The 20,651-nt window shown below is 46.4% G+C and overlaps 6 protein-coding genes across 6 annotated transcripts; 3 read left to right on the top strand and 3 right to left on the bottom strand.

Moving 5' to 3' along the window:
- Positions 1 to 814: 814 nt before the first annotated feature.
- On the top strand, positions 815 to 2,443 carry JR316_0002732 (uncharacterized protein; the record flags this gene model as incomplete). Its single annotated transcript, XM_047888519.1, has 11 exons — positions 815 to 938; positions 993 to 1,069; positions 1,127 to 1,165; positions 1,215 to 1,255; positions 1,309 to 1,478; positions 1,535 to 1,646; positions 1,698 to 1,728; positions 1,836 to 1,844; positions 1,900 to 2,049; positions 2,111 to 2,219; positions 2,274 to 2,443. 11 exons carry the CDS (start codon positions 815 to 817, stop codon positions 2,441 to 2,443), a joined length of 1,032 nt encoding a protein of 343 aa, XP_047753442.1.
- A 1,727-nt stretch (positions 2,444 to 4,170) lies between these two features.
- Positions 4,171 to 5,509, bottom strand: JR316_0002731 (Heat shock 70 kDa protein 12B; the record flags this gene model as incomplete). Its single annotated transcript, XM_047888518.1, has 6 exons — positions 4,171 to 4,349; positions 4,512 to 4,626; positions 4,674 to 5,055; positions 5,111 to 5,263; positions 5,320 to 5,364; positions 5,421 to 5,509. The coding sequence occupies 6 exons, from the start codon at positions 5,507 to 5,509 to the stop codon at positions 4,171 to 4,173; spliced, it is 963 nt and encodes a 320-aa protein (XP_047753441.1).
- A 1,087-nt stretch (positions 5,510 to 6,596) lies between these two features.
- JR316_0002730 (Heat shock 70 kDa protein 12B) lies at positions 6,597 to 9,113 on the bottom strand (the record flags this gene model as incomplete). The annotated part of the gene is made up of 14 exons (XM_047888517.1): positions 6,597 to 6,645; positions 6,700 to 6,713; positions 6,773 to 6,936; positions 6,984 to 7,128; positions 7,192 to 7,396; positions 7,447 to 7,553; positions 7,614 to 7,704; positions 7,751 to 7,925; positions 7,980 to 8,033; positions 8,083 to 8,197; positions 8,252 to 8,633; positions 8,685 to 8,837; positions 8,926 to 8,970; positions 9,025 to 9,113. 14 exons carry the CDS (start codon positions 9,111 to 9,113, stop codon positions 6,597 to 6,599), a joined length of 1,788 nt encoding a protein of 595 aa, XP_047753440.1.
- Positions 9,114 to 9,899: 786 nt separating this feature from the next.
- Positions 9,900 to 12,190, top strand: JR316_0002729 (uncharacterized protein; the record flags this gene model as incomplete). The annotated part of the gene is made up of 2 exons (XM_047888516.1): positions 9,900 to 11,664; positions 11,718 to 12,190. The coding sequence occupies 2 exons, from the start codon at positions 9,900 to 9,902 to the stop codon at positions 12,188 to 12,190; spliced, it is 2,238 nt and encodes a 745-aa protein (XP_047753439.1).
- Positions 12,191 to 13,332: 1,142 nt separating this feature from the next.
- Positions 13,333 to 14,803, top strand: JR316_0002728 (uncharacterized protein; the record flags this gene model as incomplete). The annotated part of the gene is made up of 2 exons (XM_047888515.1): positions 13,333 to 14,251; positions 14,304 to 14,803. The coding sequence occupies 2 exons, from the start codon at positions 13,333 to 13,335 to the stop codon at positions 14,801 to 14,803; spliced, it is 1,419 nt and encodes a 472-aa protein (XP_047753438.1).
- A 1,194-nt stretch (positions 14,804 to 15,997) lies between these two features.
- JR316_0002727 (uncharacterized protein) lies at positions 15,998 to 20,561 on the bottom strand (the record flags this gene model as incomplete). The annotated part of the gene is made up of 3 exons (XM_047888514.1): positions 15,998 to 16,196; positions 16,252 to 16,847; positions 16,905 to 20,561. 3 exons carry the CDS (start codon positions 20,559 to 20,561, stop codon positions 15,998 to 16,000), a joined length of 4,452 nt encoding a protein of 1,483 aa, XP_047753437.1.
- Between the last annotated feature and the right edge of the window lie 90 nt (positions 20,562 to 20,651).

The raw sequence follows: 20,651 nt of genomic DNA, 5'->3' as shown, positions 1-20,651 counted from the left end.
GCACAATCAAATCGCAATTGTGTCAGACTCCTGAGGCAGCTGAGACTATCATTTGAACATACCTACCACAAAGGTTAAAACGAACACAGTAGATTGAATAAATATATGATCCTGATATCAATTAGGGTGTTGCAAGAAATAATCTGTAATATTAGTAAAATTATTTATGTATGATTTAAATGACAGGCGCCTACTACTAAGAGTAAGACATAGGTTGACCACTCTTTTTAAATAGAGTAAAATGAAATTCAGCCTTCTCAAAGTGGTTCAGCTTATATAAAAACCAGACGTACTAAAATACCTTTCGAGCGCTCGTAAGTAGCTGTTGCTTGGACCTGACAAGCTTGGTAGCGGTCCAACTCCGCCAAGACAGCAATCGCATTTCGATCACCATCTGCGCATCAACAAAAGATAAGGTTCCTGGTCCAAATATGGCTTTAGTTTGCTCACGCTCTGCGACAAATTTTAAATGACGAACATTTGGGAAGAAATATCCGACTGTAATCGGAACGGAATGGAGTTGCATCGCCCTTCCTTACTCAAAGCGTCGACGCCTTTCCAAGGTGAGCCAAAGTTGAGCCAAAGCAAGAGAACAAATTAATCATCGTGGTGGTGGTGGCTCCTTGCCGTCATTAATCAAACGGCAGGAGGAAGTTGCAGGGTCGTAGCACAGGCGTGCCTGTCAAGATATAATCGAACAACTGAGGGCAAATTTAGGGTTGAGGCGACATTGTTTCACCCCATCTCACTCCTCCAGAGTTTTTCCTTTAGTGTTCTTGCTCTCCCAAGAGCGGTGGGTTAGCTAGCGCGGCACATGTCTCGAGATCGACCTACTGGTCAGCCGCATAGGTCATTTGGATGGTACCTTCTGACCTCGACTATCCTTTCACGATGGCTGGTGTTGGGCGCGACTGCCCATGTTGCAGCTTGGACCAAGGGTGAGCTTCTGCGTGTTTTTTACTGTAGGAAATGATTGATAGCTTCAACACCAGGGATGTATTGCATAAACGGCACCACACCTGGCGTGGACGATGACGATACGAATTCGGCTGTTCAACCATTGTATCAGGTATTAAAGTATTTGGAAAAACTATCCATTCTTTTCATTAAACGCGTTGTTTCGTAGTTACGCAAGAGCGACTGGTGGTTCCATCATGAGAACAATGTAAGAAACCTTCTCTCAATTTGTAATGCTTCTCACCACCTTTCGCCAGTGTGATATGTTTCCTCCTGCGCCTGGTGATTTTCTAGAACTGTGTGTATATGACGCGTTAAATTTGTAAAAATATGTCTGATAATTTGAGTTAGGCCAGCCAATGGTGAATTCACGGTCGAGCTCGCCGTCAATCGCGCTTTCACCACGTTATCATATCAAGGCACTCGCGTTGGTGTCTACGGTGATGGACAAGACCACCCTGGTCTCGGCGTAACGCTCGATGGTAAAGTAGACGCTGATTCGTGTATCACCGAACCGAATAGTGAGCAGTACTGTTTCAAAATCTGAGTCCGCGTTGAATCGTTTGATATTGTCCAGTCCATACGCAGAATGAGACTATGGCGGCAGGGACAATCTTTGCTATATCCTATGTCTCCGACTTGACTCAAGTCACAGAAGATAATCTTGTGGTGTTCACCGTTTTGTATCAGTAAGCATCACACTGGACATATCTACCTAGCCTCACTTACACCGCTCTCAGTACTCCATGGCGCAGACTTGCTACATACAAAGTACCTAATCTACCTGCCTGTCCAGATGAAGGCTGTATCTGCGCGGCAAGTCGTCATGGCACCATGATTCCAACTATTCATTAACGAAGTTATTTTTATGTCTGTAGTGGGGCTGGGTACGTTCTTAGGTTGACATGACTGATAATCCCGCTCTAACATACGCGATATCAGGTCGCAAATGGTTGCGGTCAGCCAAACATGTACATGCTTCCATACCGCTGTCGTGTCACTGGGCATACTGGGCCTGCCGCAGTTGCATCTGCTGTGCCTCCAGTCTGGTGCGAAGATGACCAATCCAAATGCGTCAAAGGCGCAAAGCAGGTTCGTTCTATCAATTAACTCAAAAGCCTTACTTAGTTTAATGTTTCCCATTTCGGGATAGATGGTTTTTTGGAACCAGCTCGAGGGAAACAATGTAGAAGTCTCAGGTTCTGACCTTTCAGGCCAACCTAAATCTCCTACATACAATGCAAAAATGGGATTCTCAGATGGTACACGTTATCTCCTGATAGCACATATTTATCATGTTACTAACTGTTGCTTAGGGGCCCAGACCGACATATTCTTGAGCGCAGGTAGCGCCACAACGACCTATGTCCAGCCTGCACCGAAGCCAACCTCAAGCTCAGCTGGATCCACTCTCAAGAAGATTGGCACTAAGCACAGCATGATGATATCAGCTTTCGTACTTTGGAACCTGCATACTATTATATGAAATGGAGGAGCCCAGTTTATTCTATCAATCGCGCCGATCACAGTTTCGCGTGATAAACACATTTTTTCGTGCTTCCAGGATATTATGTTCTACCGAGTAATTTTGTTTTGTTTTCTCTATGTAGCCACACATTGCTGTGAAAATTTACCACCCTAGTATGTAGGTATATTTACGTATAGACGTTCACGGACTACTCAAAATGTATGTATTGTAGTCGCCAGTGCTCCTACACAGGCGCATATGCCTTTTTGCTTCCATCCACACCGTAGACTATCTCATTTGGTGCTAGTATAATGTCCCTGACGGAAGGATGACTGGGCGCCTTATCGGCTATAATGCACACAACGGTCTATTTATAGACAGGCGGTTAAATATGTGCCTGTGGACAATACCACAATACGTATAAATAGTGGCAAATGAATTAAGAAAGTTTACAAGGAAAGAAAACATGATGAAAAACGTTTACACAGGTCATAGATAAAATATGAGGATCAGTTATATTATTTCCGCCAACGGTCGACTGCCAAGGTTTAGCCCTTTAGGGGTCGTCCTGGGAAATATCGGGGTCGTATACAATTCTCGCTGGACCTCTAGAAAATAGTGTGATTATTAAACTTATATCTAGACAAAAAATTATTGATTTACTCACTTTTTTTCGACTCCCTTTTAATAAGCATCAGTCTGTCAGTCGTCGTTTCCTCTAAAATCAGCATGACTGAGATCTTACGTTCTCGTTCCAAGCAACAAAAGCTATCATTTCCGTTAAACCAAAGAGGAGTACGATTTCATAGTACATCCTGTAGTATGTTTCGCCATCTCGGTTGGTCATGGGTGTCAACGGTACATTTGAAAGGTCCGTAACAATGTTACAGAGTTGTGTAAAATTGCCTGGTTTTTTTGGAATGTATCAGAAATTGTTGCAACATCAATGTATAAAAGATAGAACCAGAGTCAATATCTTTCCATCTAGGGTCTTTAATTGCACCCCTGTAGCACCACACTGGAGAAGAAACAGCGCTGAAGCTACTCCTATCACGAGCTTCGCGATGAAAAGAGTAACGGAACTCTTTTGTTTCAGAGACTTGTGTGTTCTGCATTAAATCCAGTCAGAAGAAATTAAGCATACAAGATGAAAGGAAGCAGAGAGGGTTACCTTGGGGAGTATAGTAGCAAAGGCGTGGTTCACCATCACGGCTCCAGAATTAAAAATTACCTTATCTGCCGCCCTCGCCCGATGCTCTGGTTTTGAAGCATCGTATGGAATGGCGCAGAAGCTCCCGTAAGTGACTTTCGAGACACGAGTCCGGACGAAATGGTCTAGATAGAACGATATAGCACCATCCGAAACAGCTTTATTGCTAATGAACCGTTCTTCAATGGTTCTACGACACACGTACCAGGAAAGATGACCTACACATGATTTTCTGGGCGCATGACGTTCAGCCCGAGTTTGTCTAATGCAGCGAAAACGCTATTAAATAACCAATCACTGGCTGCGAACCCCCCGACGAGAACAACATGCTTGGTAAAAAATAATCAGTATCTCGATCTCTAGAATAAACCGTTCAATACAAGACCTACAGATATCTTGCTATGAGAATTGTTTCGCTGACTTTGGACGGCGGATACAATGCATTTAACAGATGGTTCAAAAAATTGGGCGACATCAGATCTGAAGAGGAAAATAATTAAACAACAACCCTGGCTGACGGCGGTGAAACCATAAATTACCCAGCCAATCGCAATTGCCCCAGACGAATATTACATTCAGGGTCGTTATCCCTTGTCGAGCCAAATTTGATATACTGGGGTTCTTCCGCGTTTCTAAACCGTGGTTTTGTAGTTTTATCGAAGCATCTGACGATGTGGTCGAGGTCATCAATAAAATCTGATTCCTCCAAGAAGGCTAGGAAGTACGAAGATGAGTTTAATGTTTGTAGAAAGTAGCCATGCTTGCAACCGACCTTGCAGGTAGACTCGAGCATGGATGCTAACAAAAACAGAGCCATGAAAATGACCTAGATAATAAATCAGCACACCTTTTTTATCTAATATGCAGTGGACATACATTGAGGGGGTGCTATTTCCTCGTAGGAGTTCGATATTCCACTTGAACCGTTCGAGTAACTGCTGACGTCAACGGTACCTCCTCCAGCATCAACAATCACTATACCCTCCCCATTCTGTTGCCAATCAAATCGTTGCATGGACGCGATATAATACAAAATACCTTGATAGCAGCGGACAGAACTCCGTTTTGTATCGCAAAATGAAGACTAGCCTCACCCTCGGTCACAAAGGAAACGCGGGCATGTCCAGCAGCAGTGTCTGGAATGAGACCTGCCAGTACAGCCGCCTGGCGCATCTGGGTTTGCTCTTTTCCTTCCCAACCATTTGGATGCGATAAAACAAAGTCGATATCACCTTGAACGGACGCCCAGAGCGCAGGACCATTGGCATGGGTATCTTGGATATAGGCTGAAGCACATTCCAGCATGTATCGCAAGAAGTCGGCAAAGACCTCAACGACTGTCTTATTGAGGGGCAACGGTGGAATTTGGTCCGTCATATGCTTTCCGGCACCTAGTTTAGACCGCAAATGTAGTTTAAACCTGAATGGTGGTTGCTTTGGGACATGATGTAAATACAAGCTAACTAGAAACGCACCACTCGGCCTTGACCCAATCACCGTCTTCTGCTTCTTCGAAAATTCCCTCTCGTGTAGCCTCGGCCCCTACTGCACGAACCTTTCCTTGCTGGTCGTAGTAAATGATAGTGGGTATTTTCGATGCACCGCTAATCAGCTCATGTGCAGGAAATCTACGGTCAAGCAAGCCATTTCAGTGATACGCGCATCAACGTTCTGTTCAACATACCTGGTAACTCCTTTGATCTGTGGTACTTGACCAGGATCGAGAATACTGTGAAAGAGCCTTGAGTTGACGTCGTTATGTGACTTAGTAGAGCAAGGGAGGACCTGTAAGAGATGCCACTGTATGTGGTGCCGATATCAAATGCTAGAACAAGTCGACGGCGAGTTCCTTTGTAAGCAGAACGAGAGGACATGGTGGTGAAGGAGAAGAAGGCTTGGATGTTAGGCGCTCAGCCTTATCCTGGTTTTCCACGGGTGCCATCGCCTCTGATCTACTTTTAGACAACCACGTCTGATGCACAGCTTCATCCTGATCCAACGCCAGCGAATTACAACCTACACTGGTTATTTACAAGTAAAGTTCTGTTTGCCTGGTAGTCGCATGTAGGACACACGTCTACGCAATGGATGATGGATAAAATTTACAGGTCCTTGTTATTTGGAGCTGTGTAGTAGAGCCGTTATGTCGAAGATAAACCGGATAATGCTTTATGATTTTAAACAAGGCACGCCGGGCAGTCAATTATGTTCACGTTGGGCTGTGCCTGCCACTTCAATCGTCGCGTTTTGGGTTGACTCACCTCATGATCAACAGGTCTCCTAAGCCTGGACCTATGAAAGAGATAGCTTGAGTACAATCATCTTTTAAGGATGACGGCGATACAGTTTGAGGTCGAAGGGAGCCTGTTGTTGAACAGGCAGAACAGGTGCAAAGAGAGAAACACTTTTGAGTTGTACCAACCAGATGTTTTACTCGGGAAAGTTCGCATTGGCTTGGGAAATTCGGCAGGATTCGGCATTGATTCTGCAAACCTTTTCTTTATTTTCTACTTATGTAGTATGATACCTGATAATTTAACTGGCTAGATTTTTTCGCCTTTCGCCATCTCATATCGCGGTGGTCAATGCATTCTTTCTTTTTTTTGAATCTGTTTATTATCGTGCAACAAGCAATCTAGGTGCCAAGACGCACGGGTGAGTGACGCTCACCTTTCTACGCTAACTACCTACTAGATACTAAGGTTTTACGATAAGATAAGATCCATCTGAATTGCGATTGGCCATCCCAGTTGGCAAGTAGATGCGCAGTTAGAATGCAACTCACCCCATTTCGTCGAGGAAAAAAATAAAAGAGAGGATAGCTATGCAAAAGGACAGGCACAAGGAGTAAGGTCAATACAACAGTTTGTATGAAAGATATAGACAATGATTTATAAAAGAGAGATTTGACCATCAAAAGCATTTAGCTGCGAGATTTAAAGTTCAAACGTTACACATCATTCAAATATCATTTGTGGTATCGGGATCGTAAACAATTTTCGCCGCGCTCCTAAACACAGATTTGTGAGTATAAATAATTCCAAATATCTACGAGGAAATTTACCGCTTCTCCGTATTCTAGTAGCAGCACAGAAGATCAATTAGCCATTATACCCGGAGACAAAGAAAGTACTTACCCCTTCTTTCCAAGCTACCTGAGCCTTTAGCTCTGTTAATCCAAAAAGCAGTACAATATCGTAATCCAGTCTATAATAAACTCCTGCAGAGTTTGGCTTGGATCGAGGACTAAGAGGTACATTTGAGAGGTCGATCTCAATGGTGCAGAGCTTGGTATAATTTGCTGTGGAAGGTCAGGCTATAAAAATTGTATTCTACGTAATAACGCACCGGTGTCTACATCCTTCCACCTGGGTTCTGCAACCAATCCTCGATAACACCATACCGCAAACACGGCGGCTTTGAATTCGCTCCTTGCTTCTGATTCCCGGAAGTACGATTTCCTAAACTCTTTCATTTCTGTGACTTGAGTATTCTATTATCCATAGATTCAGTTGTTATCATTCGGCAACATAGATTGTTGTTCTGGTGCGCCTACCTTGGGAAGAATAATATCAAAAGAATCGCTAATTCGTTTGGTCCCAGATACAGACATAAAGGTAGATGCAGATCGAAGCTTATGTTCGGGAGAAGTAGGGTCGAACGGAATATGACAAAAGTTTCCGTATGTGACCTTTGACACGCGAGTACGCACAAAATGGTCCAAGTAGAATGAGATGGCCCCATCAGAGACGGCTTTATTGCTGCTCACACTATGTCAGCGGTACATGAGTCATGAGAAACGACGACGTACACATGGTTCTCAGGACGTATAATGTTAAGTTTCGAAGGTGTCAAGGCTTCAGTGATCTTGTTGAATAGCCAGTCACTCGCAGCAAAACCTCCGACCAGGACAACGTGCTAAACCAAGATCAACCTGATCAACTTAACACGTCTAGCATCACGTTGACTTGCACTCACCGAAATAGGCTTATGAGCTGATTTCCGTTGCTCAAGAACAGCCTTCACGATACAATCCACTGAAGGTTCGAAGAACAAAGCCACATCCGAACTACAATCACTTAGTGGTGAAAGAAGCTTAGACTAACGGAGCTTACCCTTGAAGCTTGAGCTGTCCAAATCGAATGTTATAGTTGGCATCATTATCCCGTGTGGATCCAAACCTGATATACTGGGCTTCCGCAGCGTCTCTAAAACGTAATTTTGTCGTCTTGTCGAAACAGCCCACGATATGTTCAACGTCATCCGCGAAAGGAGAATCAGAGAGGAAGTCTGAGCCATGGAAATATCAATATTGTGAAAATCCCGGAGGTAATACACTCTCACTCTCTAGGAATAATTTCGCATGGATAGTGACGAAGACAGAGCCATGAAAATGACCTACAGCAATCATTAGCACTAGAAGGGTCGAAGTAGTATCGAAACAGACATTGTGGCGCAGCAATTTCTTCAAATACTTCCTTGCCGCCCCGCGAGCTCTTACTGTATGAGCTTATATCGATGGTGCCCCCTCCTGCGTCCACAATCACAACGCCATCTCCGTTCTGCGATGATGTTAGAGACGGTTCGAATAACCTTCGTAGAGAAAGGACACTCACATTCATCGCACCAGAAGGAAGTCCATTATGAATAGCATAATGAAGACTAGCTTCACCCTCGGTCACGAATGACAGGCGAGCATGGCCGCTTACAGTATCGGGGACGAGACCAGCAAGGACAGCGGCCATCCTCATTTCGCTTTGCTGTGTTCCTTCCCAGCCATTGGGGTGAGAAAGCACAAAGTCGATGTGCCCAGATACAGAAGCCCAAAGGTTGACCCCATTCGCGTGCGTGTCCTGAATGTAGCTCGAGGCACATTCAAACAGGTATTTGAGGAAGTCAGCAAAGACCTCGACGACACCCATGTTGAGTGGTAAAGGAGGGATGTCGCCGGATACATGTTTTCCTGCTCCTACTTTCGAGCGTAGATGAAGTTTGAACCTTGAAATCTTTAAGATGCAATGCTAATATCGTGGAATACCCCATACATACCACTCTGCTTTTATCCAATTTTCTTCAGCAGCTGTTTCGAAGATACCCTCTCGCATCGCTTCGGCCCCCACAGCGCGAACAACACCTTTACGATCATAGTAAATGACTGTAGGTATCTTTGAAGCGCCACTAATGTGTTCGTGTGCGGGGAATCTGGGCGATCGATGTTGTCGTCAGTGACACCAAGCGTTCGCTAGCGTGCCATTCATGATGCACCGTTTAGTCTCACGGCATCACATACCTCGTAACACCCTTGATTTCTGGAATCTGCCCAGGATCAAGCACACTGGATTGAAATGAGTATGTGGGAAAGATGTTTTATAAATGACAAGAACAATACCTGTACGATATACCGCTGTACGTGGTTCCAACGTCGAATGCAAGGACCAACTTTCTTCGAGGGCCACGATACGGTGAGCGCGATGCCATGATAGTTAGAGGAAGAGAAGGATAAGGATCCTTGGGAATGTTGGCTGTATCACGACTGACGTTCAGGTCACTGCCTCGTTGACAGATTCTTGGTCCATAAAAGGACACCAGGCGCTTAATTGATTCTCATTGTTATTGTCGGGTAAACGTATAGATAACGCAAGGATAGCAGGTGAATTGTTACGATAGCAGAAGTCTTTTAATCCTTAAACTTTGTGAGAGGGGGAAGGGCGTACGGATATTAAGATACAGTGTCTGGTTGCCGTTTGGTAGGATGCACCGCCCTCCCGACGGCTATCAAGCATTTGGACAGCCTTCATAATCAAGATTACCAGCCACCACGATCATCAGGGCAAGTGGTATCTGAATGGCACGAGTACTATCAGAAAATAGGTAGAAAGAGCACAGAAGGGATCAATAGCACTATACAAGGCAAAAATCAGTTTCAGGCCTTTGCGACTAGAGAGCAGGTCTGACACTTAAGGCTAAGGCCTAAGGCCTTGCACCTCGTTTTACCAGCAGTGCCAGCTATCAAGAATCAGCGATGAAACAACCTTGGAGCCTCATTGAGGGCACAACGTCTCCGATCATCAAAAAAGAATGCCTCATGGTGGGCACCATGTCGAAAGAAACATGCGCAAAGACTTATGTTTGCCCACAAATGGAACCATAAGCCAAGGCGCGCAGGCCTGCCACAGACATAGACCTCTCTAAAAGGGCCTTCCCGCAGACGTGTCACAGACTACCAACCAGCCAACCCATACCAATCCGCCCCCATACCCATTCATGTCCTTATTCTCGGTATCAAAGCTACTCGGAAAGAGTCGCGCGAAAACCACCAAACGCGCTCCTTCGGAAGCTACGAGATCAAATTCTTTACTCAACTTGTCGATTGGCGAAAAGGAAAAAAATGCCACTCCAAAATCTTCCACCATTTTCCTCCCAACCCCACCTACGACAACCATTTCTAGTACCACAAAACTAGAGCCGAACACGGACCTGGAGTCTGTGCTTGTAAAAGAACCATCGCCGTCGCCGCCACCTGTCGTCTCCGAGTCCGAATCCATCGAAATTATCCCTCCTATTGTCGACTCGCAGACAAGGCCATCGTCCGTCGAAGAGCCAGGATATACTGTTATACCCGAAAAAAAGACAGGAGAGGTAGCCGAGGGCGCTGAATTTGTTGCGCCCTTGCAACCGGAGGCAAGAAGTTCCGAAACAGAGTGGACAGAGTTGGAGGCGACAAAGGACGATAGAAATGTACAGGAAAAAACCTTCGTAGCTGAGCCTCTCGACGTTGACAATACCGTTCACGAAGCAGCCCAGAATCTTCAGCAAGATGCGGAATTCCAACACGAGCACACGGAAGTAGAGCCTGTAAAAGAGGTCATCACAGCACCCGAAACACATGAGGATATCCAACTCACCTTGAAAATCGCACAAGAGGAGATTCAGGCTAAATCACGAATCATCGAAGAACTTCTGGCCCAAACGGAGACCATGGGGGTAGAAATTGCCAGGCTCTCTAAGGAGAAGGAAATTTTGATTGAGGAGGCGATGCGTCAGAAGGAAAGCTTGGTTGAAGAGACGATGCGCGACAAGCAAGGCTTGGTCGAAGCGGCGAGACACGAAAAGGAGGAGCTCTTGGAGGAGATCGATCGATTGAAGGGTATCATTGGTGTGGAAAGGCACGATGCCCGCCAACAGCTTGCCTCTTTTGACAGGCAGAAAACCGAGCTACATGCCCAGCTCGTAGCGCAGGAGGAGAACATAGTTCAACTAGAGATGCGTCTGGCGGAGGAACAGGAGAAGGCTAGGTCACAGGAGATGCAGATCAGTCGCCTGGAAGGGCGGCTTGTTGAAGGGCGTGAAGAGGTCGGGGCAGTCTACACTAGAACCCGCGACCTTGAACTTCTATGCCAACGATACCAGGATGAAATAGCCGAAGAACGAAGCCGAGTCGCGGAGAAGGAGAGCCACATCCGGATGGTCGAGAAAAACAACGAAAATCTCGCATCTCAGCTTGTCCACCTCCAAAGCAACTTAAATGAAGCTGAACGCCAAAACCGGATGTTTATCGATCAACTCCGTCGACAATCCAACGAACTTCAGGCCAGCAAAAATGGTAGCGGTTTGGCCAGCAGTAGCGTTACCCGCTTTGCGCCGTTGATTCTGGGGAGAGCATTGATGAGTGGGCCATCTCGGATTGAAAGCGCGATATCGACGATCAAGATGCTCAACGAAGAGATCTTCCAAACTGCCGCTGCCATGACCGATCAATTGGAAAACATCCCAAAGAGGTTCGTCGTCGAGGATGAGAGCGCGTCTGCCAAGGCAGAGATTCTGAAATCGATGCTTGGATTAGAGCTTGTCAGAAATCTCCAGGAAGAAGCACAGATACCTTCAGAAGAACACAATCCTCTCTTCGTCCAGACAGCGCTCCAAGGATGCCTGACCGCCTCCTGCTTGCGCATCATCACTTCGTGGTATCCCGCTGAATGGGAATATGGCAATTTTTTGTACGCTCTTTATGAAAGGATCCGGGGAACAGGTGAGTCACTGCTTATTTATTTTCTGTCGTGATCTCAAACCTGCCGTAACTAGGTGGGCCAGAGATTGCGTCGATTTGGAAAAAGGCGACTCAACAGAGTTGTGTTCCTTCAACAGATAGGAATGCAAAACTGGTCACCTACTTGACCGAACAAATCCAGGCAGTGTTGACCGTTTGTGGGTGGTCTCAACAAAGTGCAGTTGACGAAATGCTGCGCGATAAGTATTCAAGAAACTTGGCTGGTATGGTATCTCAGGCGGTCCGCCTCAACACCTTGACAATGGCAGGTGAAGGCCGGGATCTCGAGGCTATCCTCATCGACGCTGGAAAGGTGTTCGACCCCAGGTGTATGCAAAATGAAAACCCCTTTGAGAGCGCCAGCCGGAAATTGAACGTGACCGCGCCTCCAGACGAAGAAGTTGTCTGTACGACCGCCTTGGGTTTAAAAACGGTGCAAAGTATGGCAGGCGAAAGCGAGCAAATCCTCCTGATGCCCAAAGTGTTCCTAAACGCCGGTTTACTGTAAGATGAGATTGTTACTTTAGCCATAATATCGAGCATGTAATTAGTTGTACATACCTACCTAGACCCGACACTGGTTGTCGTAATTTATCAACACGAGTCATAAACGTCATCGTCGATGCGTGGCAAGATTATATATATCACAGTGGGCAATTGCTGGCCGTCATGTTGCCAAATGGCATGTGTGCGGGAGGTTACGAGGCAGGATTTTATGACACCATCGGTGTCACAAAAACGAACTTTTGGGTTTGTTTCTTGTTGTCCGACTTTAGGTACAAGAAATCGATAGTATGTACTTCTTTTCTGCTAGATACACAGAAAATGAATCGATCCCAGGCAGCCAGAAACATTCCTAAACTTGTGACAAAGATGGTGTGGAGGTTACCTTTCATATTTTGTGTCCCGCAAACATGATCGCCAATTGCCCGCCGTGTATAATTATGCCCATATGATAACACTTCGGCGCGTTTTCATGATTCAATCACAGGAACGACTGGGGATTAGTTTGTCCAAAATGAACTGCAAACCTGTCAAAGTCGTAACACAGGAGTGTATAACTCTACACGGTCCCCTTATAGTTCAATATTTAGCGTCCCAGGTACCTAGTCATGTGTCCGAAAACATCCAAATGTAGGATGGCGCCCAAACGATCACTGATAAGAACTCTTTGCTCATTTGTCTTGATTTATTCCTCCGACACTCCTCATCAAACTTCCTGACATCGCGCGTACTCGAGCTATTAAACGCAAATGAATATTCTGGCGGATAGTATAATCAACGCCGCTTTTGAGTTGGAACAAAACGAGGTCGATGAGTAGGTTTGAGGGTTGTCCAGCCTGAGAAATCCATCACTACGTGGGGCAGATACGCAGTTCAATCTGCGTTTCGCGCATGATAAGACAGTGTGTCTACAGAAGGGTTTGCGGGAGGCCATCAGCCGAGACAAAACTGCATGTCAAAATTGGCGTCGTGCTATTTTGATCCCACGAGGCCCAGGGGAGGGAGCTGGACCAAGTTCCATACTCAACCCGGCGAACCACACGTTTCCGCCTCATGGCGCACCGCAACCTCTGGAAGCCAAAAGAGCAAGCCTGCCAGACGCGTAAGAACTCCAAGACGATGCGAATTCTCTAAACGACCTAAACAATGCAACCCACTCCTCTTGCTCCTCCAGTGAAGCTTCCTCTATCGCTCTGGCCCACAACAAAATTTGCAACATATTGCTCTGTACTGGGGTTGTCGGCGGCAACTTTTTACGGGGCCTGGAAGTACGCTGCACTCTGGAAGAACGTACAAAAGTGGCGAATAGATGAACGCGAGGCGCATAGGCGACAAGAGGAGGAGTTGGCGCTGCTTCGGGATGTGTTGAAGAAGCGAGATGCCGAAGTCCAGCAGACCAAGATAGCAGTGCTGTCAAATTTGGAAGAGATCGAAGGCCTCCGTAAGAAGGTAGCGGATATCGGTCGCGACCTCGAGGGGGCCAAACTGCAAAACCGAACGCTGGTCGATCGGACGAAGACCCTCAGTGCTCGAAATCAACTGCTGGAAGCGGAACTGAATCGGGTAAAAGGAGAAAATTTGCAAGCAGTCGATTTGCTTCGGACCCGAACAGCAGAACTCAAAGGCGCCCAGGCTTTCTTGACGAAAGCTGACCAGCTTTCCGGCGCAGATGTTATCAAATTGGTGGAGGGTTTGAACGCTGAGATTATGCAAACGGCGGCAGTCCTGGCCGAAGAATTGGGTGTCGAGAAAAAGGATGGAAAGGAAACTGGCGGAGGCAATGTCGCGATGAGTGGAGCGGATGTGGACAGTGGTGCGGGTGAGGCGGAGACGATGGAACCTGATGATTTGAAGGAGGCGTACGCACGAACTGAAGAAATTATTGGACCTCGGATGGCAGATTTGTTGAAGACGACTGAACACCATGAAGACCCTATTCTCATTCAGATCGCTCTTCAAGCAAGTATGGCCGCATATACGCATTGGATAGTCTCATCATGGTGTTTTGAAACACCAGAGGACGAACACATGCTCAGCGAAATCTATGCGCGAGTCCGTGAATCAGGTTTGTCTCAAATGCAATGAATGGTGACGGAACTTACATTCTGATATTGTAGAAGAACAAGCTGTGTCTGGTCGCTGGCGACAGCTAACCAGAACGCATCTGCAGCGAATGCTTTCACAGGATCCAGACCTGACGTCCGAGATGGCCGATGCTTTTGCAAGTATCTTCGTTACTGCGGGCTATAACAAAAGCCTGATGACCGTACATGATTGGATCCTGAATCGGTTCTCTGGACAAATCTCTACGGTGATGAATTTGGCGAAGCGACTCAACAAGCAAATCGGAGAGGGTGTTACATCGTGCGATCTTGAAGCCCTCTACATTGCTCCCGACGTGCCCTACAATGCTACCACGATGGAGGACGCTCTTCGGACGACATCTGCGAGAAAGTTGGAAAACGGCCATGACATGATTCTCTGTACGACGGATCTGGGACTCGTGAGAGCGGAGAAGATATCTGGAACCACAGGAGATTGGCATGAATCCGTTCTGTTACGTCCGAAGGTAATTCTATCTTCCGGGCTGGCTTCTATCAACGGAAACGCAGAATGAGGCAAAATTCTCGACTAAACGGCATATAACGCACTTCGTATGTACCACCAACACCATTTTTATTTCATCCAAATCGCATTGTTTTTATATCAGCCTGTATACTTAACCTTCGAGTCAGTTAGTAAACATATTTCATGATTCGACAGTTGAACAAACCCACCCAAATAATCACTGCAACCCGGTGATTGCATCCCGATTTCTTTTGATTGAATTGCGTTGGGTGAAAAGAATTATCCATTAGGAATAATCCGCATCATACAAGACGACGAAGCTCATTCTTTGTCTGTAATATGGGCAGTGATGGCGTTGGGCAACGAGACTCGTCAGGTTGTCGTCAGGAGTAGCTTGACACAAAATTGATAAACTTTGATGCCGTTGACTTGGATTTGAAATGATATGAAGCGGAGCCTGATATTGGCTCATCCGGAAATGCGGCATGTCTCTGCTGACTCAGTATATTTAGAGCTCCGCTCGGCAAACGTCGATGATGGCCCATGGGGCCATAGGTAAGACCGTAAGCTGCATAGCAAAAATATAGTTGTTACACAAAGCAGAAAAAACACTTGAGTTGAAGGCCGTCGCTTCGCACGGCGGTACGAGTCCTTGGTTTTCTGACTGTTATTTCACATTGACAGAGTGGAATTAAATTGTGCGACTGTAAGTTGCCGCCTTGCCACACTAGCAACAGTAGGGTTACAACGGAGCTACAAAGGCGACTTCCGAATTGTCAAAATTTGCTTGGTTCAAAATTTACTCTATCTTTGTCGCTTGCGTTCTGAATGTCTACATATGTATATTAAACTTATTTTTTGTTGCGTACATGGAATATTAATGAATCTTAACACTCTTGCCGACGTGAGGTATTGCTTCGCACCTTTCAAACCAGGTAGAAAAGTGACCGACAGTGGAATTGTACTTTTTTGATTGGTGTTGCTTGGACGTGTCAGTCAGTTCCAGACATGACATTCATCGATAGCAATATAATTTGGGCGCAGTTCATGCATTCCAGTAGGAAATGCAGATTCGAATCAATATTACCGGGTAGACGAACCTAACATTAAGGATGAGGCTGTATCACATAATCTACATATTTATAGGAATAAGTTCCCGCAAAAACACAGATCTGACATTGCCCACCCGCGCCTATCCACCGTATAGGAGTCGCGTAATAAAGCTCCACTGATAGGAATTGATTCAGCATGTTCCCATATGAATAAAAGGAACCCATCGACGGAACGAAACCTTCCTCGAACGCAAGTCTTTCACAGCAATGTGAAGTGCATACGCAGACTTTGTCACATCAGGTATGTTGGTTTTCTTCCCGTCCGGACCTTGGAAAAGCTCACGGTAAAATGCATCCGCAATGCTGGGCCCGTCTTCATCCCTCATCATCCTAAATTGTTGTCGTGATTAATAGAAATCAGTCTTTTAAATGGTTAAAAGCTCACCACATAGTAGCAACTACACGCCTGAATCCGCAAAATAGCAAACCGGCAGCTAAGCTCATTGCCTCGTCCGGGATATTTGCATCGCCCATAGCCGTCTCGCATGCTGAAAGAAAGGCCAGTGCACCGTTTGGCAATTTTTCCTTCATGATTCTCGAGATCCGGAGCTGCCCATCATTGAGTTGTAGTCCGCTGTCTAATGGGTGCGATGCATCTTGATGGCCGTGACACGCAAAGTGGACGATAGAGGCGTCAGGCAGTAGCGAAGCGACAGTTTCAACAAAGGCAGGTGTACCAGGAACTCCAAACGCAACAAGGGCGTCGTTGGGCACATGGGTGCGTATTTTCTTCAACTCCATCGTTGTAGACGGCAATTCTTGAGGTTGGACTACAGCCATCATTTTGAATTTGTCCGACACAGATAAAGATGGCGCAGCAAGAAGGACGCCAACTGTCGGGGTGTATGAAGAAACAAAGTAGTCAGCTGCGCAGTCAATGATTGAATTATCAGCGTCATAAATGCCTGCGGCATGAATGGGTAAGAATGTGAAATGACCAGTTGGACACCACTGTATAGCTGATATATCATCCGAATGTTTCTAGATATCATTGATCAGTTGAAGCACGCATAGGCATAAAGGTAGGAACCAACCAACCTTGATACCAAGAAATTCAATAACGGGCATGACTATCTCTTCCCAAAGTAATTGTAGAACAAACCTGAAAATACCGTCCGAGTCTTCTGGATCCTGATAGCTAATCCCTCTTTCCTTGCCAAGTGTCTCTGTCATCACCCGACGAGTTTTGTCGATTAATGACCGCGTCACAAAAGAGGACGAAGCCATTCGTACGTTTTCAACAAGTACCTCTAGGAAAGGGGCTTTGAAGTTTGGGAGAGGAATATGGTGAATGACCTTAGATGTCATGATGAGGCAATGACTTTCATCACTATTAGCAATAAGAAAGACGACAGGGTGTACGGAGGCGGCAGCTTGAAGTGACGATATACGAGGTGGGTGTAGAAACTCCTCGAATCCTGGGAATTTCCGTACTTTCATAATTATCTCATCCCATTCTTCGTTGAGACGATTGAGACGAGACGATTCCTGGTCTATCGAAAGTCTGGTGCGGTTGTCAAGGGGGTGCGCTGAAACTTCACGATGTCCGCCAATTTCTAATTCTCGAGCAATTGCTTGTAATCTATCGGCCAGTGCTGAGCCATTCGGTTCAACATTGCGTAGCACATCGAAAGGAGATCGAAGAGAAAGAACCTGCGACCAAAACACACTTCTCCCTGCTTCAAGAAACTCTACAGATTTGTTCAGGTCTCCCAAGCGCATGGCGCACCGGGACGCGTCCCTAGCTAAGCCATCCGTTCCAGATACCATGGCCTTTTGCCTTGACTCGACAGTTAACGCTAGAGCTGCCACCTGCGGCAATATTTCAAGAGCAGCTTCATACGCCTTAAGTAATGAATCGTGCTGACTTCCTTGGGCAAGACGAATCCATGCCTGCGACATATCAAAACGCCGCGAAGGATGCTGGAACCGATATTCAGTAGCAGCTTGCGATAACGAAATTGCTTCTTCGAGGTCACTTCGCTGGCCTCCGCGATTGTATTGGTCGAGTAAAGAACTTGCTAAGTGGTTGAGTGATGTGGATCTATCGATATGAGGTGGAGGTCTCAGCTCCAGTGCCTGAGTGTGCAGGGAAATAGCTTCATCAAGGTCGCTTTCCTGACCTTCATTCTCATATCGGATATGCAGAGCCATTCCCAAATTATCGAGAGAAGGCGATCGGTCGAAATGAGACGGAGATTGGAGCTCTATAGCTTGCCTGTGCAACGATATAGCTTCATCAAGCGCACTGACATGACCTCCATGAGAGAATTGAGTACGTAGCGTACATGCCAAGTTATTGAGAACCGTGTGTCTATCACGATGGTGTGAAGGTAGTAATTGAAGGGCTTCTTTGTGCAATGCCACGGCCTCGTCCAGATCAGTTTTTTCGCCTCGTTTCTGAAATCGGGTTAGCAGGGCAATTGCCAGATTATTAAGAGACATGGTCCTAGTATAATGAGGAGAGGGTAACAGTTCAAGCGCTTGTCGGTGCAAAGAGATGATTTCATCGAGATCGCTGTCCTGTCCGGTTTGATCGTGTCTCGTCTGTAGCACATTTGCCAGATTGCTGAGAGACGCGAACCGCTCAGGATGAGGTGGTGGTCGCAGCTCAAGAGCCTGCCTTTGCAGAGATATTGCTTCGTCAAGGTCACTTGGCTGACCTCCTTGCTCAAATCGCATCTGCAATGTGTTCGCCATATTAGCGAGAGACCCCGACCGTTTAGGATGAGGCGCAGGAAGCAATTTAAGAGCACGCCGGTTACAAGCTATAGCTTCGTCAAGGTCGCTACCTTGGCCCGTTCGCTGAAAACGGGTCTGCAGCACATTGGCGAGATTGTTCAAAGACATGAATCTGTCAGGATGAGGTGGAGGCCGCTGTTCCAGGGCACGTTTATGCAGAGATATAGCTTCCTCAAGGTCATTGACGTTGCCTGTATGCGAGAATCTGGTATGTAAAGCATTGGCCAAATCATTGAGTGACATAGGGCGATCAGGATGGGGAGATGCTTGCAGTTCCAGAGCCTGTCTCTGAAGAGAAATTGCTTTATCGAGATCACTCAGTGAACCTCCTTGAGAAAAACGGGACTGAAGCGCAGAGGCAAGACTGCTGAGTGACGAAGATAGCTTGGGGTGATGTGCTGGAAGAAGTCCGGGTACCATCTGGTGGAGTGATATAGCTTCGTCTATGTCACTTTGCTGACCATCTTGCTCAAATCGATCCTTGAGCACATTCGCCAGATTGTTAAGGGACATTGCTCGTTCCGGGTGAGGAGGCATTCGTAGTCGAAGAGCTTGCCTGTTTAACGAGATGGCCTCATCTAGGTCACTTCGCTGATGTTCTTGCTGGAATCGGGATCTTAACGCGATAGCCAGGTTATTGAGAGCGCTGGATAGATCAGGATCGGAGGGTGACATCTGGTCCAAAACCTGTTTCTGAAGGGAAATGGCTTCGTCGCGGTCAGTGTGCAGACCTCTTTGTTCATGCCGAATCCTAACAAGGTTCGCTAGGTTATTGACGAATCTAAATCGTACAGGATGGGAAACAGGGAGCAGCTCAAGAGACTTCCTTTGCAGTGAAATGGCTTCATCCAGGTCGTCATCCTTATTTTGATGCTCGAATCGGATTCGAAGTACATTCGCCAGGTTGTTTAGACATCCTGCCAGATTGGGATGAAACGCAGGTAGCGATCCAAGAACTTGTCTGTGTAGAGAAACGGCTTCATCAAGGTCGCTGTCCACACTGGTTTGGTTAAAACGACAAGCCAAAGCATTTGCTAGATTGTTTAGAAATGCTGTTCGGTCGATGTGGGTGACAGGCAGTAGTCCAAGAGCCTGTTTTTGAAGAGATATGGCTTCGTCAAGGTCACTTGGTAGGCCTTCTCGTTCGAACCGTGTCCGCAATGCATTGGCAAGATTGTTGAGAGAAGAACTTCGAGCAGGGTTTGTCAAAGGGGCTGATTCAAGAGCCTGACAGTGCAGAGATATGGCTTCATCAAGATCACCGTACTGACCTTCCTGCTTATAACGAGTTACGAGCGCATTTGCCAAATTGTTAAGAGATGCAAAGCGTTTGGGATGAGGTGGAGGTCGCAGTCCAAGAGCTTGTCTATGAGTAAGTATAGCCTCATCTAGGTCACCATGCTGCCCGGTCTGTTCGAATCTGGTCCATAGAGCATTTGCCAGATTATTGAGTACAATGGATCGTTCAGGATGCGAGACTGGAAGAAGATCGAGTGCCTGCCTGTTAAGAGTTATGACTTCGGCAAGGTCACTGTACTGACCCCCTTGCGAGAATCGTGTTTGCAACGCAGCTGCCAAGTTGTTCAGAGTTCCAGGTCGATCTGGATGATGAGGAGGTCTCAATTCCAGAGCATCTCTATGCAGACGTATGGCTTCGTCTAGGTCGCCTGGCTGGCCCCTTTGCTCAAATCGGGTACACAATGCTTTTGGCATAGTGTCAAGGCATTTCCCATAGGCATCACTCGATTGTGCCAAACTCGACATTTCATCGCGGAAAAGTTTGATGGCGGCGTCTAGGTCCTGTATATCACCGCTTTCAGAAAACCGCGAATAAAGTTCCAATGCCGATTCAAGCTTGCATCCCTCAACACCTTCCTGTCGTAGCGTTGTATCCAAGTGTTTGCTTGCGGAATGGAGGTGAGAGATATTGCCTGATATATCGAATTGCGCCATAGAGAAAACAAAAGATCAACAACTTTGCTAGCATCGCTATCATCGTTAAACGACATCTGCGGGCGCAATCGTTTGAAGGCCGAACAAAGA

The sequence above is a fragment of the Psilocybe cubensis genome, chromosome 2 (assembly GCF_017499595.1).
Source record: "Psilocybe cubensis strain MGC-MH-2018 chromosome 2, whole genome shotgun sequence".
In the NCBI taxonomy this organism is placed as follows: domain Eukaryota; kingdom Fungi; phylum Basidiomycota; class Agaricomycetes; order Agaricales; family Agrocybaceae; genus Psilocybe; species Psilocybe cubensis.
Note: the sequence above shows the minus strand (reverse complement) of the source record. Positions and strands in the feature narration are given on the sequence as shown.